Here is a 25,136-nt window from a genome sequence, read left to right as displayed (position 1 = left end):
ATGTGCCATCCTGGATGAGCTGCACTACCTGAGCCACTTGTGTGGGTTGTAGAGTCCGTCTCATGCTACCACGAGTGTGAAAGCACCACCAACATTCAAAACTGACCAAAACATCAGCCAGACAGCATAGGTTCTGAGAAGTGGTCTGTGGTCCCCACCTGCAGAACCACTCCTTTATTGAGTGTGTCTTGCTAATTGCCAATAATTTCCACCTGTTGTCTATTCCATTTGCACAACAGCAGGTGAAATTGATTGTCAATCAGTGTTGCTTCCTAAGTGGACAGTTTAATTTAACAGAAGTTTGATTTACTTGGAGTTATATTGTGTTATTTGAGTGTTCCCTTTATTTTTTTGAGCAGTGTATATATATATATATATATATATATATATATATATATATATATATATATATATATATATATATATATATATATATATATATGTCTGTTATTATCAGTTCAGTGATGGCGGCGCTTGGAGCTGAAGCTAGCATGATTGCATGTAAACAGTGTTTTTTAATAAGCTTCTTGTGCACTTTTTAAGTTATTAATGCCTCGTTTTAAATGTCAGGGCTCTCCAGATTCTAGCAAGGAGGTGTGGAGCTACTTTGAGCTGGATAACGGTATAAAAAGCTATTTATCGGGGCAAATTATGCCCAGTGTTACCCAGTCTGAAGGGTGTTTAGGCAAACTGTTAAAATTCCTGGATCTCAGAACACTGTAGGAGGTGTGCTATTCATCAAAGGTAAGTACATTTTATCATGTTTTACTGCATCAAAAGCCCATTTTACACCAGAATTCTCCTTTAAAGACTATGCAGTATTAGGGTTTAATTCCCCAGCTAGGCAAGTTCACCACTTTTCACCAATCAGAGAGATTGGCTCCCGAAGCTACATTCACCTACCTGTGTAACCTGATTCAAATGTAAATTGCTTTGGAAAAGAGCACCCGCCAAATGCCATTATAGGGGAATTCCACCATCGTATGTGATTTCAGTGGCAATTGTAAGCTAGGAGCACTCTTAGGAATTAAGGGTAATATGATTCATAACTCTCACAGCACTTTCTAAGCAATTTCTAAGGCTACAGAAACAAGGGTTCTCTAAGGGTTTTCTAGAGTCACCAAGTTTTTCCTTGTATTAAAAATGTTGAAAGAAGGCACAGGGCCATTTAAAAATTTAAATGGAGTTTTAGTGGATGAGATGTCATATGATGTGATTGACCATTAATCAGTGGAACATGTCACAGGCTTAAAAGGTATTGATGTATATTAATAAGTGAATTGAAGTTGACCCAATAAAACAAGATATATTGGGTTCAGAATGTCTGGATGTCTGGAAAAAATAGGAGACCACTTCAGTTTCTGAATCAGTTTCTCTGATTTTGCTATTTATAGGTTTATGTTTGAGTAAAATGAACATTGTCGTTTTATTCTATAAACTACAGACAACATTTCTCCCAGATTCCAAATAAAAAAAGTCAATTAGAGCATTTATTTGCAGAAAATGAGAAATGGCTGAAATAACAAAAAATATGCAGAGCTTTCAGACCTTAATTAATGCAAAGAAAACAAGTTCACATTCATAATATCAATATTTAGTGCAATAACCCTGTTTTTTAATTACAGTTTTCATGCATCTTGGCATCCTGTTCTCCTCCACCAGTCTTACACACTGCTTTTGGATAACTTTATGCTGCTTTACTCATGGTGCAAAAAATTCAAGCAGTTCAGTTTGGTGGTTTGATGGCTTGTGATCATCCATCTTTCTCTTGATTATATTCCAGAGGTTTTTAATTTGGTGAAAACAAAGAAAATCATAATTTTAAGTGGTCCCTTATTTTTTTCCAGAGCTGTATATTTGCATTTTCCATACTTCTTACATGTTTTTTAATTGTGTACTTTGTTGAGTACTTAAAAAACATCAATGAATAAAGTTATGCATAATGTTGATAATAAAGCAATCACAGTGTCTGTCATATTTCGAGAAATAGCTTTCTTTAATTCTTTCATTTAAACTGATTAAATGCAGAAAACCAGGAATTTAAAGTTCTTTCCCTTTAAATGACTTGAGGTGTAAAACAAAACTGAGGACTGAGGTATTTTATACACCTTTTAATTGCTTGCAAAATATTCACTGTTCCTGCCTATCATATATAAAGCTTATATCACCTTATATAAAGGGCAGCCTGTATTTTTGAGAGGTTTTCGCTTGAAAAAGGCTGTGCTGGTATGCAAAGCAGCTTTAACAACATGTTAAAGTGAGAGAGAAAAGGGCCTACACTCCCACACCCCCTCCCTTAAACACTGCAGTTAGCCCAAATTCATGCAGCTGTAGCTTTCTAGAACCACTGGAGGGAGTGTAGAGTAGGTGTGCTGAGATGCAGCTCTTAAGAATAGATCTGTCATTACTAAATCCTGATCAAATAAGTCTCGTTTAAGACTCGTAGACGAGAAGTGCATTCTCCTTAATGAACTAAATAACTGCATTTAAATCAGTTATCACAAACTAACTGCAGAGAGCCGGGAGGAGGGGGACTAATCCAAATGAGTTTGTGCTGTTATCTGTAGCTCAGCATATCTTCCACCCTGAGCATGCAAAGCGACACATGCCACAGGCTACATGCATGTACACAAAGAAATGTAGCCTGCATGACCAGTTTCCGTTTTTGCAAGGCTTTTAAAGGCTTTAAAAAAGAACGTAACACGTTATGTAACATTTCGTAGGTGGACTGACTAAAGCTAAAAATATGTTCCTGTAAAAAAAATATTCTATGAATTTTGTTTACATTATATATACCAGTTACCAGTGGTGTTCTTGGTCAAACGTATTGGAGAAATTATGATACATAGTTATGGTGGAGCACAACTGATTAAAATATAAAAAGTATTTAGCCAATCAAAGACAACTGAATGCATTAGTTAGTGCATCCAGATGTCAGTCTGCTCAGTATCAACCAAATACTGCAAAACCAATGGCAGATGATGACATTGATGAAGTCCTGCTGGAAAATGAAATCTGCATCTCCATAAAAGTTGTCAGCAGCAGGAAGCATGAAGTGCTGTAAGATTTTGTGGGAAAACAAAACTGCACTGACTTTAGACTTGATAATAAAACACAGTGGATCAACACCAGCAGATGACATGTCTCTCCAAACCATCACTGATTGGTGGAAACTTCACACTAGACCTCAAGCAGCTTGGACTGTGTGACTCTGGTCCTTTGATTTCCAACTGAAATGCAAAATCTTACAGCACTTCAAGCTTCCCTCTGCTGACAACTAGATAGATAGATAGATAGATAGATAGATAGATAGATAGATAGATAGATAGATAGATAGATAGATAGATAGATAGATAGATAGATAGATAGATAGATAGATAGATAGATAGATAGATAGATAGATAGATAGATAGATAGATGAGTTAATAAAGAGTCTGATGCTCTTGGGATGAAGGACCTTCTGAGTCTGTCTGTTGTGCAGCTATTTTATGGAGACGTGGATTTCATTTTCACACTTCCAAAAGTACCAATTGGTCTTATATGGTATTCTAATTTTCTGAGACACTGATACTTGGGTTTTCATTGGTTGTAAGCCATAATCATCAACAACAAAAGAAATAAACGCTTAAAATAGATCACTTTGTAGGTAATACATCTATATAATGTATGAGTTTCACATTTTGAACTTTCCAATGATATTTAATTTTTCTTTAATGTATTATTACATCCAATATTTCTGTTAAACCACTTCAGTTAAAGCTCAAGGTTAACATTTCCATCACCTCTTGTGTCAGTGTCCAAATATGTATTAACCTCTCTTTATGAACAAGGTCTTGTTTTCTAAGGGTATTCACCACATCACAGTGAGATGGTGCAATCTTCGTGATGTCCGCTTCAAAGCATTCTTCAGGTGAGGACAGACATTTGGGCAGATGTCTGGGTTTTTGTTCTTCCTCACAGTGTGTGCATGTGTACAGTCTGCATGAACATGAACAGGCTACGTGTTGTTCTGTGTTGGAGATCACATGTCCTATAGGAGCCCACTGGAGGTTATTGTTTTTACGCATGGAAGAACTGGAAAGAGCCGGCTATAAATAAAGCACTTTGTTGATTGTATAGTGGGAGACCACTTCTAATTCCTCTGATTCTCTGTACTGTAATTGACCTTTCAAGACCAGACTGTCCATCTCTAATGCAATTTATGCAATCCAACCCCATTCAGTCTACTTCCCTCTATGGGCATTCGTTCTGTGTTAGTAATAATGGCAGCACTCAAGCAATATGCTTACAGCAATAGCTGTGTGAAAAGAAGCCAAGCATGTTTGGTGTCTAAAGTGGTCTTGGCGCTTTGAGGCTAACATACATAGCTAGCAGCTAGTATCACATATGTCACATATGTGTCTAGTTATGCCTGTATTTTATTTATATTTATTTTATGTACAGTTGAGTCTTAGACAATATTATGACCACATATTTCTTCTATGTGAACTGTGCATCTTTTTAGCACTTTGTATATATTGTACTACAGACTGTAGTATTTGGGTGGGGGTTCATTCACTGTACTGCAATGACACCGATTGGCATGGTGGTGGTGGTGGTGGTGGTGGTGTATGTGCTCGTGCACCCTCAGCAGTGCTGCTGGAGTTCTTAAACACTGTGTCCACGCACTGTCCTCTCTATTACACACTACTACCTACAGTAGCTGCTCCACCTTGTATAGTAGACCTTGTATTGTAGACTGTTTACTATGTAAAGTCAGAGACACAAGTTCATCTGTTGCTACACAGTCCTTCTTCTCTGGTCACAGGACACTGTCCACAGGACATTTTTGACTGGATAATTGTGGTTGGTGGGAAAGACTCTCAACAGATGCAGGTGCATTTAAAAAAAATTGAATATCATCGAAAAACTACTTTATTTTAATAATTCAGTCCAAGATCAGTGTCAGTGCATTGTCTACCAGGAGAATTTACAGCACTTCATGCTTCCCTCAGCTGACAATGTCACGGAAGGGTTCAGGGAAGACAGGGAGGCAGACCTAAACGCAGGTAAGAAATAAATAATTTATTAAATAAATAACAAATGAACAAAGAAACAAGGAACGAGTAACACGAAACAAAGATAAACAAATAACCAATAACCAAAACAAATGAGAGCAACCAGAGAACATAAACTAAACCAACTAGAGATAATGAATATAAATAAACAGGGAATATATACAAGGGAATAAACTAGAAATAAACAAGGAAATAGACTCACTATATATATATATATATATATATATATATATACAAGGCAAAAACAGAGAAAAACACAGAGCAAGGAACTAGGGAAGGAGGAGAATAAACTAGAGTAACGAGAAGCGACAAAACAACAGAGGAAGGTGCAAAGACTGACAAAGGACAAGTGACAGAGGAGGGCTATTTATACTAACATGAAACACACTAGAAGTGGGAACACCTGGGGAAGGGCGGAGCTACAAATGAGACATGTGGTGGAAAACTACTGAGACAGGGGACACAGGAGCCCAGGTCACGTGGGGAAAACACACAAATACATGAGACAAGGCCAGGACATGACAGACAACTTTTATGGAGATGCGGATTTCATTTTCCAGCAGGACTTGGCACACTGCCCACACTGCTAAAAGTGCCAAATGGTCTTATGTAATATTCTAATTTTCTGAGACTTCCTGGTATTCATTATCTGTAAGCCAAAATGATTTAAATTGCTTAAATAAAGTAACTTTTCAATGATATTCAATTATTTTTTTGAGATGCACCTCTAGCGGATTTTGCTCATTTTTATCAGCTGTTTTTACAAACAGTGATTTCTGTACTGTGTAACTCTATCGCAAAAAGTAACCTTGTCTTCTCTATATAACAAGCTAAGAAAGAAAAAAAACACTGAAAACTTGAACAGAGAACAGAGAATATAAAGACAAATCAGTTTTAATTATTAAAAAATTAAGCGTGCAGATCTAGTCCTTGATGTTACTGCTGCATGTTGGTAGAGCTGCTTTGCTAAGGATATGGAGTTATTGTGATCTGTGGTGGACGTTTGTAGACACTTTGGTATTCACTGTTCATTTTACAGCTCCAGACTCTCTCACACATGCTTATGTGTCACTGACCACAGCTTGCTCTGCTCAAATTAAAAGTATGTCAAGTACGTCACATATGCATCGTGGCAGTATGCGCATGTTTGTGTACAGAGCAGGAAGGAATTCGCAGCAGGAAGAGGGTATGAGGAGGCATGTGACTGTAAATAGTGGAATGTGTATATTTTCAGAAAATGATTAAAAACGATATTAAACACAGTAAAAATGAATGAATAAATAAGCAATTAGCAATTAAAAATTGATCTATCCATCCATTCATCTGTACACAACCCCTCTTGTAAATGTATTCAGCAATTTTGCAGTATAAACTCCTTTTTAATATTCCCGACTGTAATAGAGACAGTGATTAAGCATATGTCCCAATACTTTTGTACTATCCATCCATCCATCCAAAACAGAGCCCCTACTCAGGTCGCATAGTTACATACTGTGCCACTCATATATAATAATGAATCATTTTCCTCAATGAATAAATGACCAAGTATAATAATTTATACGTTTGTTTAACTAGGTTCTCGTTATCTACTTTTAGTGAAAAGTAGGATGTTTTAGGTCATATTAATGCAAAAACATAGAAAATTCTAAAGGGTTTACGAGCTTTCAAGCACACAATAGATAACAGTATCAATACTATATTCTATAACTTTAAGAAAACTGAAATTAATGATGTTAATGGTAATTATGTAATAATTTAGCTGTTAAATTAATGTCTCCAAGGACACTCATATCTGATAATAAGGGCCCTATCGTACACATTGTGCAAGGTGCGTTGCGATGCTCTTTGGTGCCTTACCCCCTGCCAACTGTCTTTTTTCACGCCAAGAACTGAGGTGTGTTCGGTTACATTTCTGTTATGTTTCATGTATCTTTTTCTATTTCATCGGCAGAAAACACAGGTGCTCCACTGACTGATTAAAACCCTGAAAACAGTCAATCATCAGAGTCCATTCCTTTAGGTGCGCCAACTTCAGAGCGGAAACCCGACTTTTACCTCAACAATAAACAGAATAAAGAATAAAATAACATTGCTGTTCCCTTAAATAAGCGTGAACCGTTAATGCACAGGTCAGTATTGTGTGCTGAGCTGTGCAAAAGCACCGCCCTGTTAAGATACGAACGTGCCACAGTCAGAGCTCACCTTGCTCTTAAAAGCACTGATGAGCAAATTACACACTGATTGGTTTACTTCACGTTACATCCAAAATTAACCACACCCATGATTAATTAAGAGAATTAGTACATGCGTTTTGCCCGTTTTGAGATGTGTAAAGCATATTTTTTTTGGGCCCTCACAATACAAAGACACACCGACACGCCCCAAATCCAGCTGTGTGATACGCAATTAAACGGTGCGCTACAGATAGCTAAAATAAGCTGAGCTAAAATGAGCTATCTGTGCAGTTGTTGTGGTACTGAGCTTTTGGCCTGTCAATCACTGAGGCAGCAGATAAAGGCTCTTTATAAAGAGTAGGGATGCACTGAATGAGTGACTAGCACAGGCTGTCACACTGAAAACACATGGACTTTTCCAGCAAGGCTGGCAAGTGACATGCTCCAGGCAGCCATGCTAAAGACTGGTGCTCTCAGGTGATTCCAGTGTGCATCCAGTGTTTCTCCAAAGATACGTACATATCTTTATAAAACGTCTCCTCTTTTTCTCCTTTAGACCTGTCCAAATTACGGCTTTTTTGGAGTGGTCCCGAGGTATTCTAAAATGCTTCTCATTCCCTTTCCTGCCTTCATTATGCCTACATTCAGAGTTGCCAGGTTTGCGTTTTTTCCGGCTTGGGTTTGTTTGAAAATCCAGTGGCGGGTGAAAATTCTGGGGTGGCAGGGTGCGATTTTTTGGGATACTTTTAAAAATTACCGTGGCTGCAGTTCGTAAAAAAAAAAAGAAAAATCACAATGAAATCACCAGAAGATAAGATGCAGAGAAAATGTTTAAAGAGGAGAGAAACAGTGTATGGCCATGGAAAAAATTACATTTGCAGTTAAAAAGAAACCAAGTCTTTTTTGGAAGGAGTTTTATGGAAGAGGATTTATTAAAAAAAATATTTGTTGAATGATGTATGATGTCAAAGTGTTTGATAGTGATGCCGACAAGAGCACCAGGAATGTTTTTTTGTGTTCCATTGAAACTGTTATTATATGTTATCTTAACTCACTTTATTATTATTTTTATTTTTTTGTTGTCTTGTTATCATGGTGCTCTTTAAATGTGGTAATCTCATATGTAAGTCTAATAAATTGCTAATTATGTTACTATAATTTTTTTTTGACTGGGATAAAAAACTGTTATAAAAAAACTAATAAAACACTAATGTTACAATATTATTAATGACTTTAAGATAATATATATGAATAGCAACATTGATGATAAATAAATACTAAGTCGTACAGTTATAGCTAGTTTGCCATTTGCTTCAAACAAGTGACAGACATATATTTTGGGCTAGTTTTAGACTGACTTTGGGCTGGATATTTTTGTTGGATCTGGCAACCCTGCCTACATTAATGTTCCTGAGCTTTTAGGGAAACATTATTTCAGTTTGAAAAATCTTAGTTTACACAACACTGTCAAAGATAGATAAATGAGAGTAACTCAAAAAATGTATTATAAGTAGTATATTTAATTATTTTTGTTTTATTATAGAGTCTGTGGCTCGTGACTGCACATATATTTCTCCTTCTGGCCCCCAACAAGAAAAGTTTGGACACCCCTGTCCTAAGTACATATTTATTCCTCTTAAACTGTGTACCCGGGGTATTTTCAACCTGCAGGACAGCCTGAACCTTTCTGGCTTTCTGCTAAAACTGCGGTTTCTGGTTTCCAGTGAATCTCCCAACCTGCACAAACAGTGGTTTGTTTTAAATACCTGCATGGGGACGCTGCCACTGAATGGCCCCTCTGTTAGACTACACCCTTTAAGCTCATTTAAGGGCCTCTCAGTTCCCGGCCTTCACCTCGGAAAATCTGTGGCGTTTGATCCTTTGTATCAGAGGCTTCCCTTAAAAGCATATAATTACTACATGAGGATTATTTTCATCTGGGAGTTTTAGTGTGTGATCGGCAGGGTTGTAGTTGAATAGAGTGCTAAGCTTTTTCATGTAAACAAGCAGGTTTATTGTGCGGATATCAGTTTCACAATGTCAAATGCTATAGGTGCTTCTTAAAAGCAGGGCTATAAAGCATAAGAGACAGTCAGAAATACAAAACAAGGTCAATACCGGTAAACAGCAGCAACATGGAAATAACATCCCAGGGCTGATAAATAGTCCAGAGGTCAAAACACAGCAGGGCAAAAAAAAATCAAGGGTTGGTAATACAAAGCTAGGTCAAAATGAGAAAGAGTAACACAGGAAGTGGAAAAGCGTGTTGTATGACGATAAATCGTCAAAACTCAGCACTGACTGAAAGCAAATGATCCCCTTTTATAGGGCTAAACCATGTGGCTAATACTCAGGTGATCTACTTCCTGGAAGTGTCATATGCTGTGCCATGTGACCAGGGTTGGTTGTAATGTCGATGTGTGGTGCATCCTGTACAATGTAGTTATGTTTAAAATTAGTGAGTGTAACAAAAAACATTTATTACACATATTCTGTTTAATAAACAACTAAAGTCATGTTGTTATGCCCTTCTCTAGCCTCAGTTTACACTGCAAAAAAAATAAATTCTAGCAAGTCAAATTATCTAATTTTAAGGAAATAAATTGTATTTTTTCTCTGATAAGTAGTTTTTTCTTACTAAACATTTTGTAAGCGTAAGATTTCGAATTCAAAATAAGCATAAAAAGTCGAGTCAAGTCAAGTGTTTCTGGTTCTTGTGTACAAATTTTAAGGCACAAAATAAGAGATTTGTTTTGTTTGATTTAAGTCTTACTTCACAAGTTTTGAGACTTTTTGATTCTAGCTTATTTACAAAATTTTACTAAGAACAATTTGCTAACCTCATTGGCAGATTTTTTTGCTTATCTTAGGTTCTGACAATTAAAATTTACTAGTTTCTTCCAATTGGATTTTTTGCAGTGTACAATGGCAGAAATTCATGTGTTTTTCACCTGGGAATTTTTTTTTTTAGAGATTATTTAAGTAACCTGTTTGTTTTTAAAGGCCAAATTGATTGCCTTTTGAAATGTTCAATTTTAATTAAAACCCTTAGGTCCAAGACAGACCTCATTCTCTATCTGGGTATGAAGCCGGATGAGCCTCCTTCTCCCCCCAGTTCTCATCCCTCAGAGATCTGCTGTCCAGTGAGATTGTGTTAATGACAGTTTAAAAACATGTGGGGGGACTCCACGTGATTCAGAGGAAGCACATACTAGCCTTAACCTTCCCAGCACTGCTAACATCCTGTGTGGATAGAACTGGGTATGTCTGCACTGAGAACAATTTTGCCTTACAAAGTTTTCACTCTTTTATTCCTTTAAAAAAAAACATTTTTCACAAGAATTTACCCCCAAATGATTTAATGTCAAAGTGAAAATAGACTTCTACAATGTAATGTTCATTAAATTAAAACATATCATGTAAAATAAGTGATTTAATAAATATGTACCTCTAATATGTCTAATAGTAGACAAAACTCAAAGTGGTGGGGGTTCTTGGTGAACAGTCTAGAAACAAATTCTTCTCTGGACTGAGATAAAACTATTTCTATGCAGTTTTCACCATATATATATGTAGACCACTTAGAAATTATGAGTTTCTTTGATTTTACCTAATTTAAAACCTCTGGAATATAATCAAGATTAAGATGGATGATCACAAGCCATCAAACCAGCAAGCTGAACTGCTTGAATTTTTGCACCAGGAGTAAAGCAGCATAAAGTTATCCAAAAGCAGTGTGTAAGACTGGTGGAGGAGAACATGATGCCAAGATGCATGAAAACTGTGATTAAAACCAATGTTATCCCACCAAATATTGATTTCTGAACTCTTAAAACTTTATGAATATGAACTAGTTTTATTTGCATTATTTGAGTTCTGGATGCTCTACATATTTATATTTTTATCTGGAATCCTATTTCACCCCTTGTTCCTACGAATTGGCCATACCTCTCTCTTTTCCAAGTGCGCTAGGGTGAAATTTTTCAAACTTATATTTTTCAGAGGCACACTGACAAGATGGCGGCACAGCACAGTTGACCAAAGAAACACACAAACAGTGGCATGCACATTTCGCTCCTGCACACCTAAAGCGTGGTAATTACTGAGTGAGTTGAATCAGGTGGGAAACACTACACTCCTCAGTGGGCCCCACCTTCGCAAATGAATAACATCCTCATAAATATTCATTGCCTTTAAACAGATCAGTTTCCCTCAGTTTCGTAAAACAGTGTAGATATTGTCATCTTAGGCAATGCTCATAATTGGTCACATGGGGCGTGTTTACCATCCAAGCAGCCCAAACTTCCAAATGCCACAGAAACTTCTGGAGCTCTGGCGTCAGCGGGGCCTGCCGCTTTTATCGAGTTACTCCGCTCCCTGTTAAACATCACTGCGTACACTGTTACAGGTGGACTTTTCTCAAAACAGCCACCTCCTGTCCACCACACATGCCATGAATTCATAAACCCTGCCGGATTATCTTTAGACGATTAAATGCATTTTTTCTCCTGAGGTTACTCATCCGAGAAGAATTCATCATCTGCCTCTATGTGCTTAGAGTGCAGCTTGCCCACCGTATTCGTCACTGTTGACTCAATTATGCAGAAATAGCCCAAACGTTAATACGACAACTATGTTAGCATAAAAAAACGAGCGTGTTCCATTTGAGGACGTGGTATGAGGATAGCCACTGAATATGGCCTTTGATAAGATGGTACACTGAAGACTAATTATACTGGCTGGAGCCGTGGCTCCAGAATGTCACTATTATCCTCCGCAAAGTCCCTCAAAAGACTACACTGGGTTTGTTTGACTGGGTTTCATATTTGGAAGAAGAGTGCTTGTTTTTGGCCTACCCAGTCTAGTGCACTCTCATGAGCGAGGCCTGCTGAAAGAAAAAAAAAATGAATAGCACGTTTGTCTGTCCGCCTGCTGGCTTTCGCTGGTGCCTCGAATTTATTCAAAGGCGTCAATCTTTCCTGCTATTTCTTTCTGAGAGACTCTCGCTCACTTCCCTGCGAATCCTCCTCAGACAGGACCAAAAAGGTTTGAAGAAGAAAAGGACGGAGGAAGCCTGACTTTTCCTGCTCAACATGTCAGCAGCACGGGGACGAGCAGAACTGCAGGTAGGCCCCAGCCTCCTTTTCTTCACTCACCAGAACAGAAGAGCCTTCCACCCACCCCACCTTTCTCTCTATCTTTCTTTCTGTCTCCTGCTGCAATCCCTCTCTCTGTCTGCAGCTAAGAGATCACTTAAACATTATGAATTTCTGTGATTTTTTGATAATATAATCAAGAGGATTATGGATGACCACAAGCCTTCAAAGCATTCAAGCTAAACTGCTTGAATTTTGGCAGCAGGAGTAAAGGCATAACATTATCCAAAAGCAGTGTGTAAGACTGGTGGAGGAGAACATGATGCCAAGATGCATTAAAACTGTGATTTAAAAAAACAGGGTTATTCCACCGAATATTGATTTCTGAACTTTATGAAACTTTATGAATATGAACTTGTTTTCTTTGCATTATTTGAGGTCCGAAAGCTCTGCATCTTTTTTGTTATTTCAGACATTTCTCATTTTCTGCAAATAAATGCTCTAAATGACAATATTTTTATGTGGAATTTGGGAGAAATGTTGCCTGTAGTTTATAGAATAAAACAACAATGTTCATTTTACTCAAACATAAACCTATAAATATCAAAATTAGAGAAACTGATTCAGAAACATTACAACATTACAAGCCACATTGCTCAATTATGATTTTTTGCTCAGATAAGATTTCACTATCTTGACTGTTCACATTCACTGTAAATGTAAGTGATCTGTATCTGTGTGTAATGTGAACGAATCTGTCCCTGAAACGCCGTCTCACATGCTCACATTGATACCTGTATAAACGTCTCCTTCTTCACCCCCAACAAAAACCCTCATATTAGAGAGACGAGAGACTCGTAGCTTTATAAAGGGAAATGGATGAGTTAGCAGCTCATATGTGGAGCATCTTTTGCTGGAGTGGAGAAACAGCAAACAGCTGGTCTGAAGTTCATGTTCAGGTCAAGGAGGTGAAAAAACGCCAGGTGGTTTGCTTTTGCTGTTTTTTTTGCAGCTATAGCTGAACAGCTGCACCAAGAGATACAGTGTGGGAACGAGAGAGAAGCGCATAACGTAGCGCTAATGCTAATGCATAAAAGCATAAAAAAGACGCATGTTTTCCGACGCATAAATTTGATCATTCACATTTATTGTATGTCGCATGTCCATGGATTGGATATGTATCCGGTTTAGGACCACGTATGAAAGTGACTCAGATCTGTTTTTTAAAAAAATGATTTGGTACGTTCACACATTGAGCAAAAAATCAGTTTTGAGTCACTTCAGTCTGGTAATGTGATAAATGTAGCCTATCTGTCTGTCTCTTGCTCTCTCTCTGTCTCTCTCTCTCTCTTTGTTTTAACAGTCTGGTGCAGTATGTTCTATGTGTTTGGGAGGAGCTGATCAGAGAATACTTTGGACTTCTTTTCAAGTCACTTTTTCTTCTCCTGTCATGTACATCCATCAAACATTAATTAGAGACACTCTGTAAAGTGGGGTGAGGACCCTAAAGTGTTCCTCAAAACCAACAAAGCAAGTGTTTACCCCAAAAGGTTAATGAGATCAGGAATACAGTCACAGCAGCCTGACAGCAAGATCTTCCCAGGGAGCCAGAAAGGTGCAACGAAGGGTTTGTTTGAGCAGTGTGGATATACAGTATAGAACAGGGGTATCCAGTTAGAGAACATTTCGTCAGGCCAAGGTTCGGACCATCGTCATTTATAACCTGTGTTATGATTCAGTGTTATATTTTGTATACTGAAGAAGCCTAGTAGTTCTATTAGTGTTTTATTAATGTCATCAACAACTGAAAGACAAAACAAATTACAAATACTCTTCAGTATATTTCAACAATATTTATTGTTTTAAATAGACCTGTCACAATAATTACATTATCGACTTATCATACAATAAAAGGAATAACCCTCAATCTGTATTTCAACTTTGTTTCAAAATGCTATATTTATTCTATTTGATTTTATTTATATTAGATTTAGGTCTGCCTGTCATAATGATAACATGAATGATTTTACAAATCGTAAAATATATATTGAAATGTTTGCTGAACTTGGTCAGAATATCAGCTTTATTTAAAAACAGCAGTTTTATTTTATTTAATATTATAACTGTTAGTATGTTTTATAATTAAATGTGTTGCAGTGCTGTTACCCAATCAGAGGCGATATGTTGGCATGTATGAATATTCATGAGCAAGAGCTGAAATTCTGTCTTTCTTCAGAGACCTCTAATTCAGTGAACTAAAGCAGGGCTAAATAGAAACACAGGAGCATTTTTTTCCCCACAAAAAAATGGCTCACATGGCAATCATTCATACTAGAGACCACAACTAGACATTTTAAAATGAATGAAAAAACGATGAAATAAGACTTTTAAGATTATTAATTAGGGTTAACATTGGTTCCACCTTATTGGAACCACCTTATTTAACTTATTTAATGGTAAAAAATCGACAAACTATAAAAAGGTAGAAGTAAATTAGCAGAGGCCCAAACCTGGCTATTCATTCCCTGAGGAGCATCAATAGGAAGGGTTTTGGAGGAATACACATGAATTGCATAATTCTTTTAACACGATAAGTTATTTTACCTTCCTGTAATTAAAAACAAGGATATTAGAACAGCATCCCTCCATTTCCTGGATTCCTGAAATACCATTTCCATTATTACTGTTGGTCTGGCTCTTCAAACTGCAGATAGTCAAGCAGTTGAAAAGAAGAATCTGTTATAGAATGTAAAAAACTTTATCCCGGCCTGGGAAAAACCTAAAAAACTTAGGTTGGACAATCTAACATATATTTATCTAACATATATCTAACACATATTTATCTAACATATATCTAACATATATTTATCTAACATATATCTAACATATATTTATCTAACATATATCTAACATATATCTAAAATCTATCTAACATATATCTAACATCTATCTAACATCCATCCAACATATATCTAACATCTATCTAACATCTATCTAACATCCATCCAACATATATCTAACATCTATCTAACATCTATCTAACATCTATCTTACATCTAGCTAACATATATCTAACATCTATCTAACATATATCTAATATATATCTAACGTCTATCTAACATATATCTTACATCTAGCTAACATATATCTAACATCTATCTAACATATATCTAATATATATCTAACGTCTATCTAACATATATCTAACATATATCTAACATATCTAACATATATCTAACATCTATCTAACATCTATATAACATCTATCTTACATATATATATATAACATCTATCTAACATCTATCTAACATATATCTAACATCTATCTAACATCTATCTAACATATATCTAACATCTATCTAACATATATCTAACATATATCTAACATCTGTCTAACATATATCTAACATCTATCTAACATATATCTAACATCTAACATATCTAACATATATCTAACATCTAACTAACATCTAACATATATCTAACATATCTAACATATATCTAACATATATCTAACATATCTAACATATATCTAACATCTATCTAACATATATCTAACATCTATCTAACATATCTAACATATATCTAACATCTATCTAACATATCTAACATATATCTAACATCTAACTAACATCTAACATATATCTAACATCTAACTAACATCTAACATCTATCTAACATATATCTAACATCTATCTAACATATATCTAACATATATCTAACATCTATCTAACATATATCTTACATCTATCTTACATCTATCTAACATATATCTAACATCTATCTAACATCTATCTAACATATATCTTACATCTATCTAACATATATCTGACATCTATCTAACATCTATCTAACATATATCTGACATATATATAAAATGAATGGTTTGTCAGAGGCTCGTGATAAAAAAAAATGTGTACCAGTTGTCAGTGCAGTGCAGATTATTGCCATTATAGTCATACTCCAAGGATTTCCCCAGGAATCCCAGCTGTTCACATCACATCTAAAATAGATCTATATTAAATACCTCACATACTCAAATATCAAATATACACAAATGTACATAGTACAAAAGTATTTGAACATATGCTCGATGATACCCCTCTAATTCAGTGATCTAAAGCAGGGCTAAATAGAAACACCACGTTCACAAAAAAACAGCTTACATGGCATTTTTTCATAATAGAAACAAAACTAGACATTTTAAAATGAATTTAAAAACTGTAATGTACAGTAGATGAATGCACTCATTAAAAGATGTGCCCACAAACATTTGGACCCTTAAACACATCTTCAATTAGTAGCATTACTCCACACGCATTTGCCACGGGTGATGATCTGCTGATGTTCCTCACGTGCCGCGACGATACTGTAACACTGCAACAACTGTGACAGCTGAGAGATTAGAAGTGAGATGGTGTGGATGAGGCCGCTGACAGAGCGAGGTCATGCTGGTCTTAGGGAAGCTATCCACACGGTGGAGATGGATACGGGAAGGATGAAGCTTTATGTGTTTATGATTCATGAGTCAGCACTAAAGTCTTTTTTTCTGCTAATCCCTGTCTAACCTCCAATACTGACACCCCCACCTCACCCCCTTACTGATACTCACATGCACACGATCCCCCCTTTTTGCTGTATTAACCCACAACAGGCCGAGATGAGGGCAGTTAGTTTGAATAAAATGCTTTAATTTGCTGTAAAGTAGTTTATAATTATCTTTACTTTTATAGCATTTAGCTGATGCTCTTTTGCAGAGCCATTTAAAAGGTAATTCATATCACACAGGTGGCTAATGTAGTGTAAGGAGTTTTGCAAAAGGACTCTTTATGGTGTAGCGCAGCATCCAGTCACCCAGGTCGGGAATTGAACCCTAGTGTTGCACATAAAGTGGTAGCTCACAGGCAGGTAGTGGTGTTATCCGCTATTGTACCCTAAAATAAATGCCACCCAGTAGCTTGATTTGATTCTACTAGATTTCGAAAGCAAAGCTAAAGTAGTTAGACTACATTTGGTTCTTTAGTTTTGTTTAAGAGCTACAATGCTAATGTAGCTAACTTGTAATAAAATTGCATATGTATATACAGCTCTGAAAAAAAATAAGAAGAGAAAAAATAATCAGTTTCTCTGATTTTGCTTTTTATAGGTTTATGTTTGAATAAAATAAACACTGTTGTTTTATTCTATAAACTACGGACAACATTTCAACCAAATTCCACATTTAAAAAAATATATATAGTCATTTAGAGCATTTATTTGCAGAAAATTAAAAATGGCTGAAATAAAAAAAAAAAAGGATGCAGAGCTTTTAGACTTCAAATAATGCAGAAAGAAAACAAGTTCATATTCATAAAGAGTTTTAAGAGTTTGGTGGAATAACCCTGGTTTTTAATCACAGTTTGTAATCATGCATCTTGGCATCATGTTCTCCTCCACCAGTCTTACACACTGCTTTTGGATAACTTTATGCTGCTTTACTCCTGGTGCAAAAATGGCTTGTGATCATCCATCTTCCTCTTGATTATATTCCAGAGTTTTTCAATTTGGTAAAATAAATAAAAAAATCATCATTTTTAAGTGTTTTTTTTTTTTTTTTTTTTTTTGAGCCCGACGCAACAGTACCCAAGAAATGTGATTCTCAGACCCGGAATCTAAACTCTACACAGTTGTCTACACTGACGTTTTCCTTAAATCCTCTCCAGCATTGCAGCAGGTCTCTCACTTCTGTCCCGAATTCCCTGCAGCCTTTCCCTGTCTCCTGCAGGCCTGCTGAAACATTCTGAGCGTCTCTGTGAAGTACAGGGTCAGGATAGCGTTAGCTGCTTCTGGGAACTGCCAGATAAGCACGGGCCCCCACTGGCACCTCAGTGCCACTTTAGCCCATTTCTGTTGTGGGTAAAACAGCCTGACCTGTCATTTCTCATACTGGTGTTGCCTTCTTCAGCTGCTTTTTAGCCACTTTGCTAATTTCCTCGTCTCTGCTTCTCTTCTGTGCTTCTTACTTTAGCTGGCTGCTGTTGCTTTTATTTTTTTATTTTTACTTATTTACACCTGGATCTGATACACAGTTCAAAAGAAACCACCCATTTTTCTTACAAGCAAAAGTATTGGAACATGTCAGCGTAAGGTGTGTTTTGTTGCCCAGGTATGTCCTGATACATTAATAATTCGAACAATAATTAGCATTAAATGTCTACATTCAGTTTCAGATTTGTTTTTTTTTCTTTTAAAGACTGAGCATTTATAGTTAGAGGATTAACCAATCAGTCAGTGCCATTGCACATGTATTGTTCTTAGCCAGTACAACTATTAGGATTGTCCAGAAGAAGAAAGTCATCACTGGTGTACTAAGTGAAAAACAGCAGTTGCTGACAGAAACATTGTGAGAAGACTTCATGAAATGTTCAGTTTGTATTCAGTAAAATATTGATTTAGGAAAGTGATTTTTATCATCAAACATGAAACATTTTTATGTTTCCATACTTCCGTAGTTTGCACTTTCAAACAATTCAAAATATATATATATATATATTTTTAAATGTTTTATTTTATTCCACACCTCTTTAGACCTGTAACATTTAAATAAAAAAAATGATTGAGAGTTTCTATTTGTAAATAATTTGGAATGACACAAGCAAGGCTATCAACATTGAAATTCCAATTAATAAGATTCTTTACTGATTCTGATTCTGATTTTGCAACACTTTTAAATGACCTATATTGCCATACAGAACATTGCTTATCTTTTTGTATATTTCTTTATTATAATACTGTACATAACCTGACTGTTCTTGCTGTTTTAGGCGCCTGAAACTATGCCTAGATAAGAATACAGTTGGGTATCTAACGCTCTGTGATGAGCTCGGGGGACAAACATCTAATGAATAATGTATCAGTGTTCACCAGGGTGGCGATTGGTAATTAGCATCATTAGCACTGATAATAACAAAGAGGGCAATGTGTAATCCCGCTGCTCTAATAACAGTATTCCTCCGGCACCAAGATGTTTTGTCACTATGGAGACAACGAGACACAAGACTTCTGCTCAGACTCTTTTAACTGTATCGTCTGACCTTAACCGAGCAAATCTGATTCCCTCTGATTTAACCCTTTCAGGTATGCACAGAGTATTTCTTCCAAACTGACAAATTTAATTGTTATAGGTGCATGGTCATGGTCAAAGGTAATTTATAAGAAACCACTGTGCTCTAAACATGGGGGTTCTCAACTGGTCTCAGCCCTGGACCCATTTTTTCTCAAGGTCATGAAGTTGCAACTCACTTTTATAGAATACGAACAATTTTTTTTTAAATATCTTTTTAAAAAAACATTTTAAACATACCACATGTATGTATGCATGCAAAGTGAATTTAAGAGCAATTTTATTAAAAGTTTCATTCTATAATTTTTTTTATTCATTTTAAAATGTCTAGTTGTTGTTTCTAGTATGAACGAATGCCATGTGAGCTGGCTTTTGTAAAAAAAAAAAAAAAGGGGGGGAGGGGGGGGGGGCTCCGGTGATCCGGTATAACACTGCTTTAGTCCAGTGGAGGAGTGGGCACGGAGAAACGATAGGATTTCGGCTCTTGCTTATGAATATTCATACATGCAAACTAATCGCCTCTGATTGGCTAACAGCACTGCAACTCAGTGAGACGAGCAACGGTTAGAAACGTTTTAAAATAAAGACATTCTTACATTCTTACTAATAACAGTCTTTGCAATGTCAATGTACAACATGTGTAATAATGCCCTGCTAAGTGCAGTTCAGACACTGACCTAGTCTTAGGGTCTCAGTAAAACACCAAATCCACCGGAGATCCGATGTAAACCTATGTAAACAAAGGTGAGTAGTCCAGGTCCAGAAAGTAAAAATCCACGTAAAAATCATGAATTTCTTTGATTTCACCAAATTAAAAACCTCTAGAATATAATCAAGAAGAAGATGGATGATCACAAACCATCAAACCACCAAACTGAACTGCTTATATTTTTGCACCAGGAGTAAAGCAGCATAAAGTTATCCAAAAGCAGTGTGTAAGACTGGTGGAGGAGAACGTGATGCCAAGATGCATGAAAACTGTGATTAAAAAACAGGATTATTCCACCAAATATTGATTTCTCAACTCTTAAAATGTTATGAATATGAAGTTCCCCAGCACAAAAATCCCTGGTGAGAAATTTTAGTGGAAGCGTTTCCCATTCAGTCCGGAATTCTCTTGGTTCTTAATCCATGTTTTAAATTAAAGTAATCAGCTTGGATGGTAAAGTGTGGTTACTCCCAGTCTGCATACCGAGCCTCGCCTCCTGTAATTTACAGCTCGTATTCTTTGACCTATTTCTGCACGCTAGCCAAGCCCTAACACTGTGTTCTACAGCACAACGTGACGCTAAACCACAGTTTTCAGAGCTGCTTTTCTCTGAGAGCAGTGTAAGCATTGCTCAGGGCCTCTGAGGATTTAGTTTAGTGTCACTCAGTTTAGGAGAACAATGTCTTATGAAGACATCACTGATGGCTTTCTACCAAAACATCATAAAAACTTAATCCATGTGCCGTATAAAGACATATTTATTTTGCAGAACCAAATCCTATTTGTTTCAGTTCTGCTGAACACACATGGTGGCTGCCGGCTGCCTCACTGCAACATGTATATCACAGATATTCCAGATGTATAGTTTATACAGGTTGATCAGGCCCTATACGGCCCTATTTTTTATCTAAAGGCAAGATATTAACTGCACATGGTGCAGTTTGATTTAGAGCACGTCACAGTGTGTCTTTGCTATCGTAACGACGGGAAAAGTAAGTATTGTGCGGCACGAAACGAGCAAAAGGCATGTACTAATTATCTTAATCAATCGTGGGTGTGTTTTGGACGTAATGTGAAATAAACCAATCAGCATTTCACTGGCCATTACCTTTAAGACAAGACAGGTGCGCTCTGACTTTGGAAGATTGCTATTTTAATGACGCAGCGCTTCTGTGCTTCTCAGCAGAGGAAGCTGACCTGCATGTTCACACTGTGAAGGTGCGTAACTCATTTACGAGAACAGCATTGTTGATGTTGGGTGTGTGCAATGACTTTTGACTGCTGTCTAGGCTTTTCAGTCAGTGGTGCATCTGTGTTTTCTGTTGCCAAGATAGCAATACGCCAGAAATTTAACCAGAACAAACCTCATTTCCAGACCACCACGCACATCAGCGTGAAAATAATCTGTTGGGTGGTGTAAGATAGCAATGAGTATCACGTTGTGCCTTGTACGGATTGTAAGATAAGACTCAAAGTTTGCCAATGGAAGAATTTTTCCACTGGGAGTAAAGGCATAAAGTCATCCAAAAGCAGTGTGTAAGACTGGTGGAGTAGAACATGATGCCATGATGCATGAAAACTGTTACAAAAACCAGGGTTATTCCACCAAATATTGATTTTTGAACTTTTAAAACATTATTTGAGGTCTGAAAGCTCTGAATCTTTTTTGTTATTTCAGCCATTTCTCATTTTCTGCAAATAAATGCTCTAAATTACAATATGTTTCTATTTGGAATTTGGGAGAAATGTTCTCTGTGGTTTATAGAATAAAACAGCAAAGTTCATTTTACTCAAACAAAAACCTATAAAAAGCAATTCTTTACCTGATTTGAACATACTTTTAATGCTCTTAAGTATACTACATTTCCACAAGGGTATAATAACTGAGCAAGAACAAACTTTGAACTATGTGCAACTCTGAAATGACTGTGAGAATCTTCAAATGATGTGAGACGAGGGGGGTGCATGTCTCAAAGACATTTTCCATGCGTTCAGGAAGAGAGCGTTTTTCTAAATGAACTGAAAAAGCATGTTTTCTTTGACCTATTTGCTAAAACAAGCCAAATGCTAGTACTGACCCTACAGCACACCAGACAAAAACACTAAACCGTTCCAGCAAAGGAACAACGCTTAGCAAGAACAGTGTGTAGCTGTGAAATGAATGGGAGCGGTTTCAGATGTTCAGGTGTTAAATGAGCAGTGAAGTATGTCTGAAATGCTTCTTTTCCATATGGTCAGGCAGACAGAGTTTTTAAAACTGACTCCAATGGCCTAAAACTCTGAGAGCGAGTCTTAGATCATTTCTTTAGGGCTGGAGAATGCAGGGGCAGGCTCCTCGCAGCTGTTACCAATCCTCCTCCGCATGCACCCATCTGGCTTAATGAAATTAAACGGCTTCTCTTTTTCATTCTTGGGCTGTTATTCCAGATTTACGTACTTGAGCTCGAGACCATTTGACTTAAAAAAAGAAAAAAAAACATCAAATCACGAGTGAGAACACTCTGCTATGCTCTATAATTTACCTCAGCGCTGGAAAACATGCAGTATGGGACTTCCAGTGGCAGAGGAAATGTGAAGTTCTGTGAAATATAAAACGTGAACTGAGGCCGAGTTTCACTGAACTGGAATGAAAAGTTCAGTGTGTCAGTGTGATTTTTATGGACCTGTGACGAGAATGTGAGGCTCTATTTTCTAATTTACTGCAGGGTGAGCTAGCAAGCCCTGTCAGAGCAACGTCAAAAATGTCAAAAGTATTTACAGTCATTACTCTGTAGGTAGAAGTAGAGATACTAGGGTTTAATAAAATTGATCTGTAGAAGTTAAAGTATCAACTCAAACTTTTTACTCTTTAAGTAAAAGTGTTTAAAAAGTACCCCCCTCCCCAAAACACATTTTTCTAAAAGCAAAGCATAATGACTATAATCTTAAAATATAAAACATTTAATATAGATAACTATAATTCGGGATGCACTAGGCTCCTTGTCTGTTTCAGCTGTGTATATGTTCCCATATATGAAAATGAATGTATTTCAGTAGGCTACATACGTCTGCTATGTTCTTGCTGGATTGTGGGGGCGGGATCACAGTATAAACCAATAGGGAGTCGGAATGGTATATGTTTATACTTCTCTACATCCAATCACAATCAGATTCACTCTATCTGGATGGAGAGATTTATCTGGATAGAGGTTTTATTGAATGATGAGAAGCCGGAATGAAAACGAGCTGAAATGCTGAAATAGGAGTAACGAGGCTATTTTTTATAAAATGTAAGGAGTAGAAAGTTCAGATAATTGTGTGAAAATTTGAAGAATAGAAGTAAAAAGTTGCCTGAAAAAAAATAACTCCAGTAAAGTATAGATAACCAAAATTGCAGTATTTCTACTTAAGTAAAGTGACAGCGCATATTATTTCGTTTCTAAACTAAAAGCAGAAGCATTTCTGAGTGGAGAAGAATATGGATAAAATATTGTGTTTATTGGTTATTATCCCTGCTAAACCTAATATATTCATTTTAAAAACTGGGTTGTCGGATCTCTTTTTGCGAGAGTCCTTCTTCTGGCCACGTTACGCATCTTTATGTACGTATGTCACACGTACAGCCTCTAAAAGAGGATACGGCTCAGTTTTACTGAACACGAGCGGCTGGTGGAGCAATGGAGACTTCAGAAGAGGAACCTCAGAGCTCAGTAGCTCCTCCATTCACTCATAGTAAAACCAAAGAAACGAAGGAGTGAAGTTTCCGACTGAGCTCTCTCTCTCTCTCTCTCTCTCTCTCTCTCTCTCTCTCTTTCTGACTGAACATAATGTGGAATCGGATTAATCTGCTCTGAAAGGAGACCACATCACACCCATCCAGTTTAAAAATGATTCTTTTGCATGCTCGGTGTAATTACCCATTCTCACCAGAGAGGGTTGAGCTTCAGCCATTTGACATGTTTACCACTATGACATCTTTAAACTTTAGTTAACTGGCAGCTTGATGACCTCTATTGTTTTTTTTCTCTGCAGTGCTAAGCTATGGGAATGTTTCAGTTGAAGGCTAAAAGATAGCAAGCACTACATATATGCAGGGACTGACCCTAGAGACTACGGTCCAATGGGGACGTCCATTTTTGGATCTGTCAGGAGGTCGACTTCAGAGGTCAGAGTGGGACAGGGTGAGATATATTAAGGTCCAGTCCTATTTCACCCTCTAAGCCCTACCGCTCTGTTTTGCACGTTCACGTCTAGAGGTAGGATGTCCCAATTCTTGTTAGGCTGGAGGGGGAGGTTAGGGTAAGCGTTTGGTGCTATATGACCCTTCAAACGAAGATCTTTCAGAGGCACATTCAATACAGAGGGCTATGAGAATCACTGGCAAGATGGCACTGGCACAAGCGACCAAAGAAACCCACAAATTTGAGTATTTTTTTGGTTAAAAATAATGAGAGCCACTATACGGCTCTGGAAAAAATAAAAGACTGCTTAAAAACTACACGTTTCTTTGATTTTACCATTGATTTAAATTGAAAACCCCTGGAATATGATCAAGAGAAAGATGGATGATCACAAGCCATCAAACCAAGCTGAACTGCTTGAATTTTTGCACCAGGAATAAACCAGCATAAAGTTATCCAAAAGCAGTGTGTAAGACTGGTGGAGGAGAACATGATGCCAAGATGCATGAAAAAAACTGAGATTAAAAACCAGGGTTATTCCACCAAATATTGATTTCTGAACTCCTAAAACTTTATTAATATGAATTTGTTTGTTTTTTTTGCATTATTTGAGGTATGAAAGCTCAGCCATTTTTTTATTAAGTTTAGTTATTTCAGCCAGTTCTCTTTTTCTGCAAATAAATGCTTAAATTCATAGTTTTAGATTAAAACCACAATGTTCATTTTATTCAAACATATACCTATAAATAGCAAAATTAAAGAAACTGATTCAGAAACTGAAGTGGTCTGCAATTTCGTGGTACAATTTTTTCCAGAGTTGTATTATCATAGATTAACT

General features: G+C 36.7%; 1 protein-coding gene across 1 annotated transcript in view; it reads left to right on the top strand.

Moving 5' to 3' along the window:
- The first annotated feature begins 12,189 nt into the window (after positions 1-12,189).
- ninj2 (ninjurin 2) overlaps positions 12,190-25,136 on the top strand; it is a 51,275-nt gene continuing 38,328 nt past the window's right edge. Inside the window, exon 1 of the mRNA XM_007233871.3 lies at positions 12,190-12,357. Coding sequence (XP_007233933.1) covers positions 12,325-12,357 — 33 coding nt within the window. The 5' untranslated portion in view covers positions 12,190-12,324. The remainder of the gene's footprint in view (positions 12,358-25,136) is intronic.

The sequence above is a fragment of the Astyanax mexicanus genome, chromosome 2 (genome assembly GCF_023375975.1).
Source record: "Astyanax mexicanus isolate ESR-SI-001 chromosome 2, AstMex3_surface, whole genome shotgun sequence".
NCBI classification, from domain to species: Eukaryota; Metazoa; Chordata; class Actinopteri; order Characiformes; family Acestrorhamphidae; genus Astyanax; species Astyanax mexicanus.
This window is presented reverse-complemented; position numbering and strand designations above follow the sequence as displayed.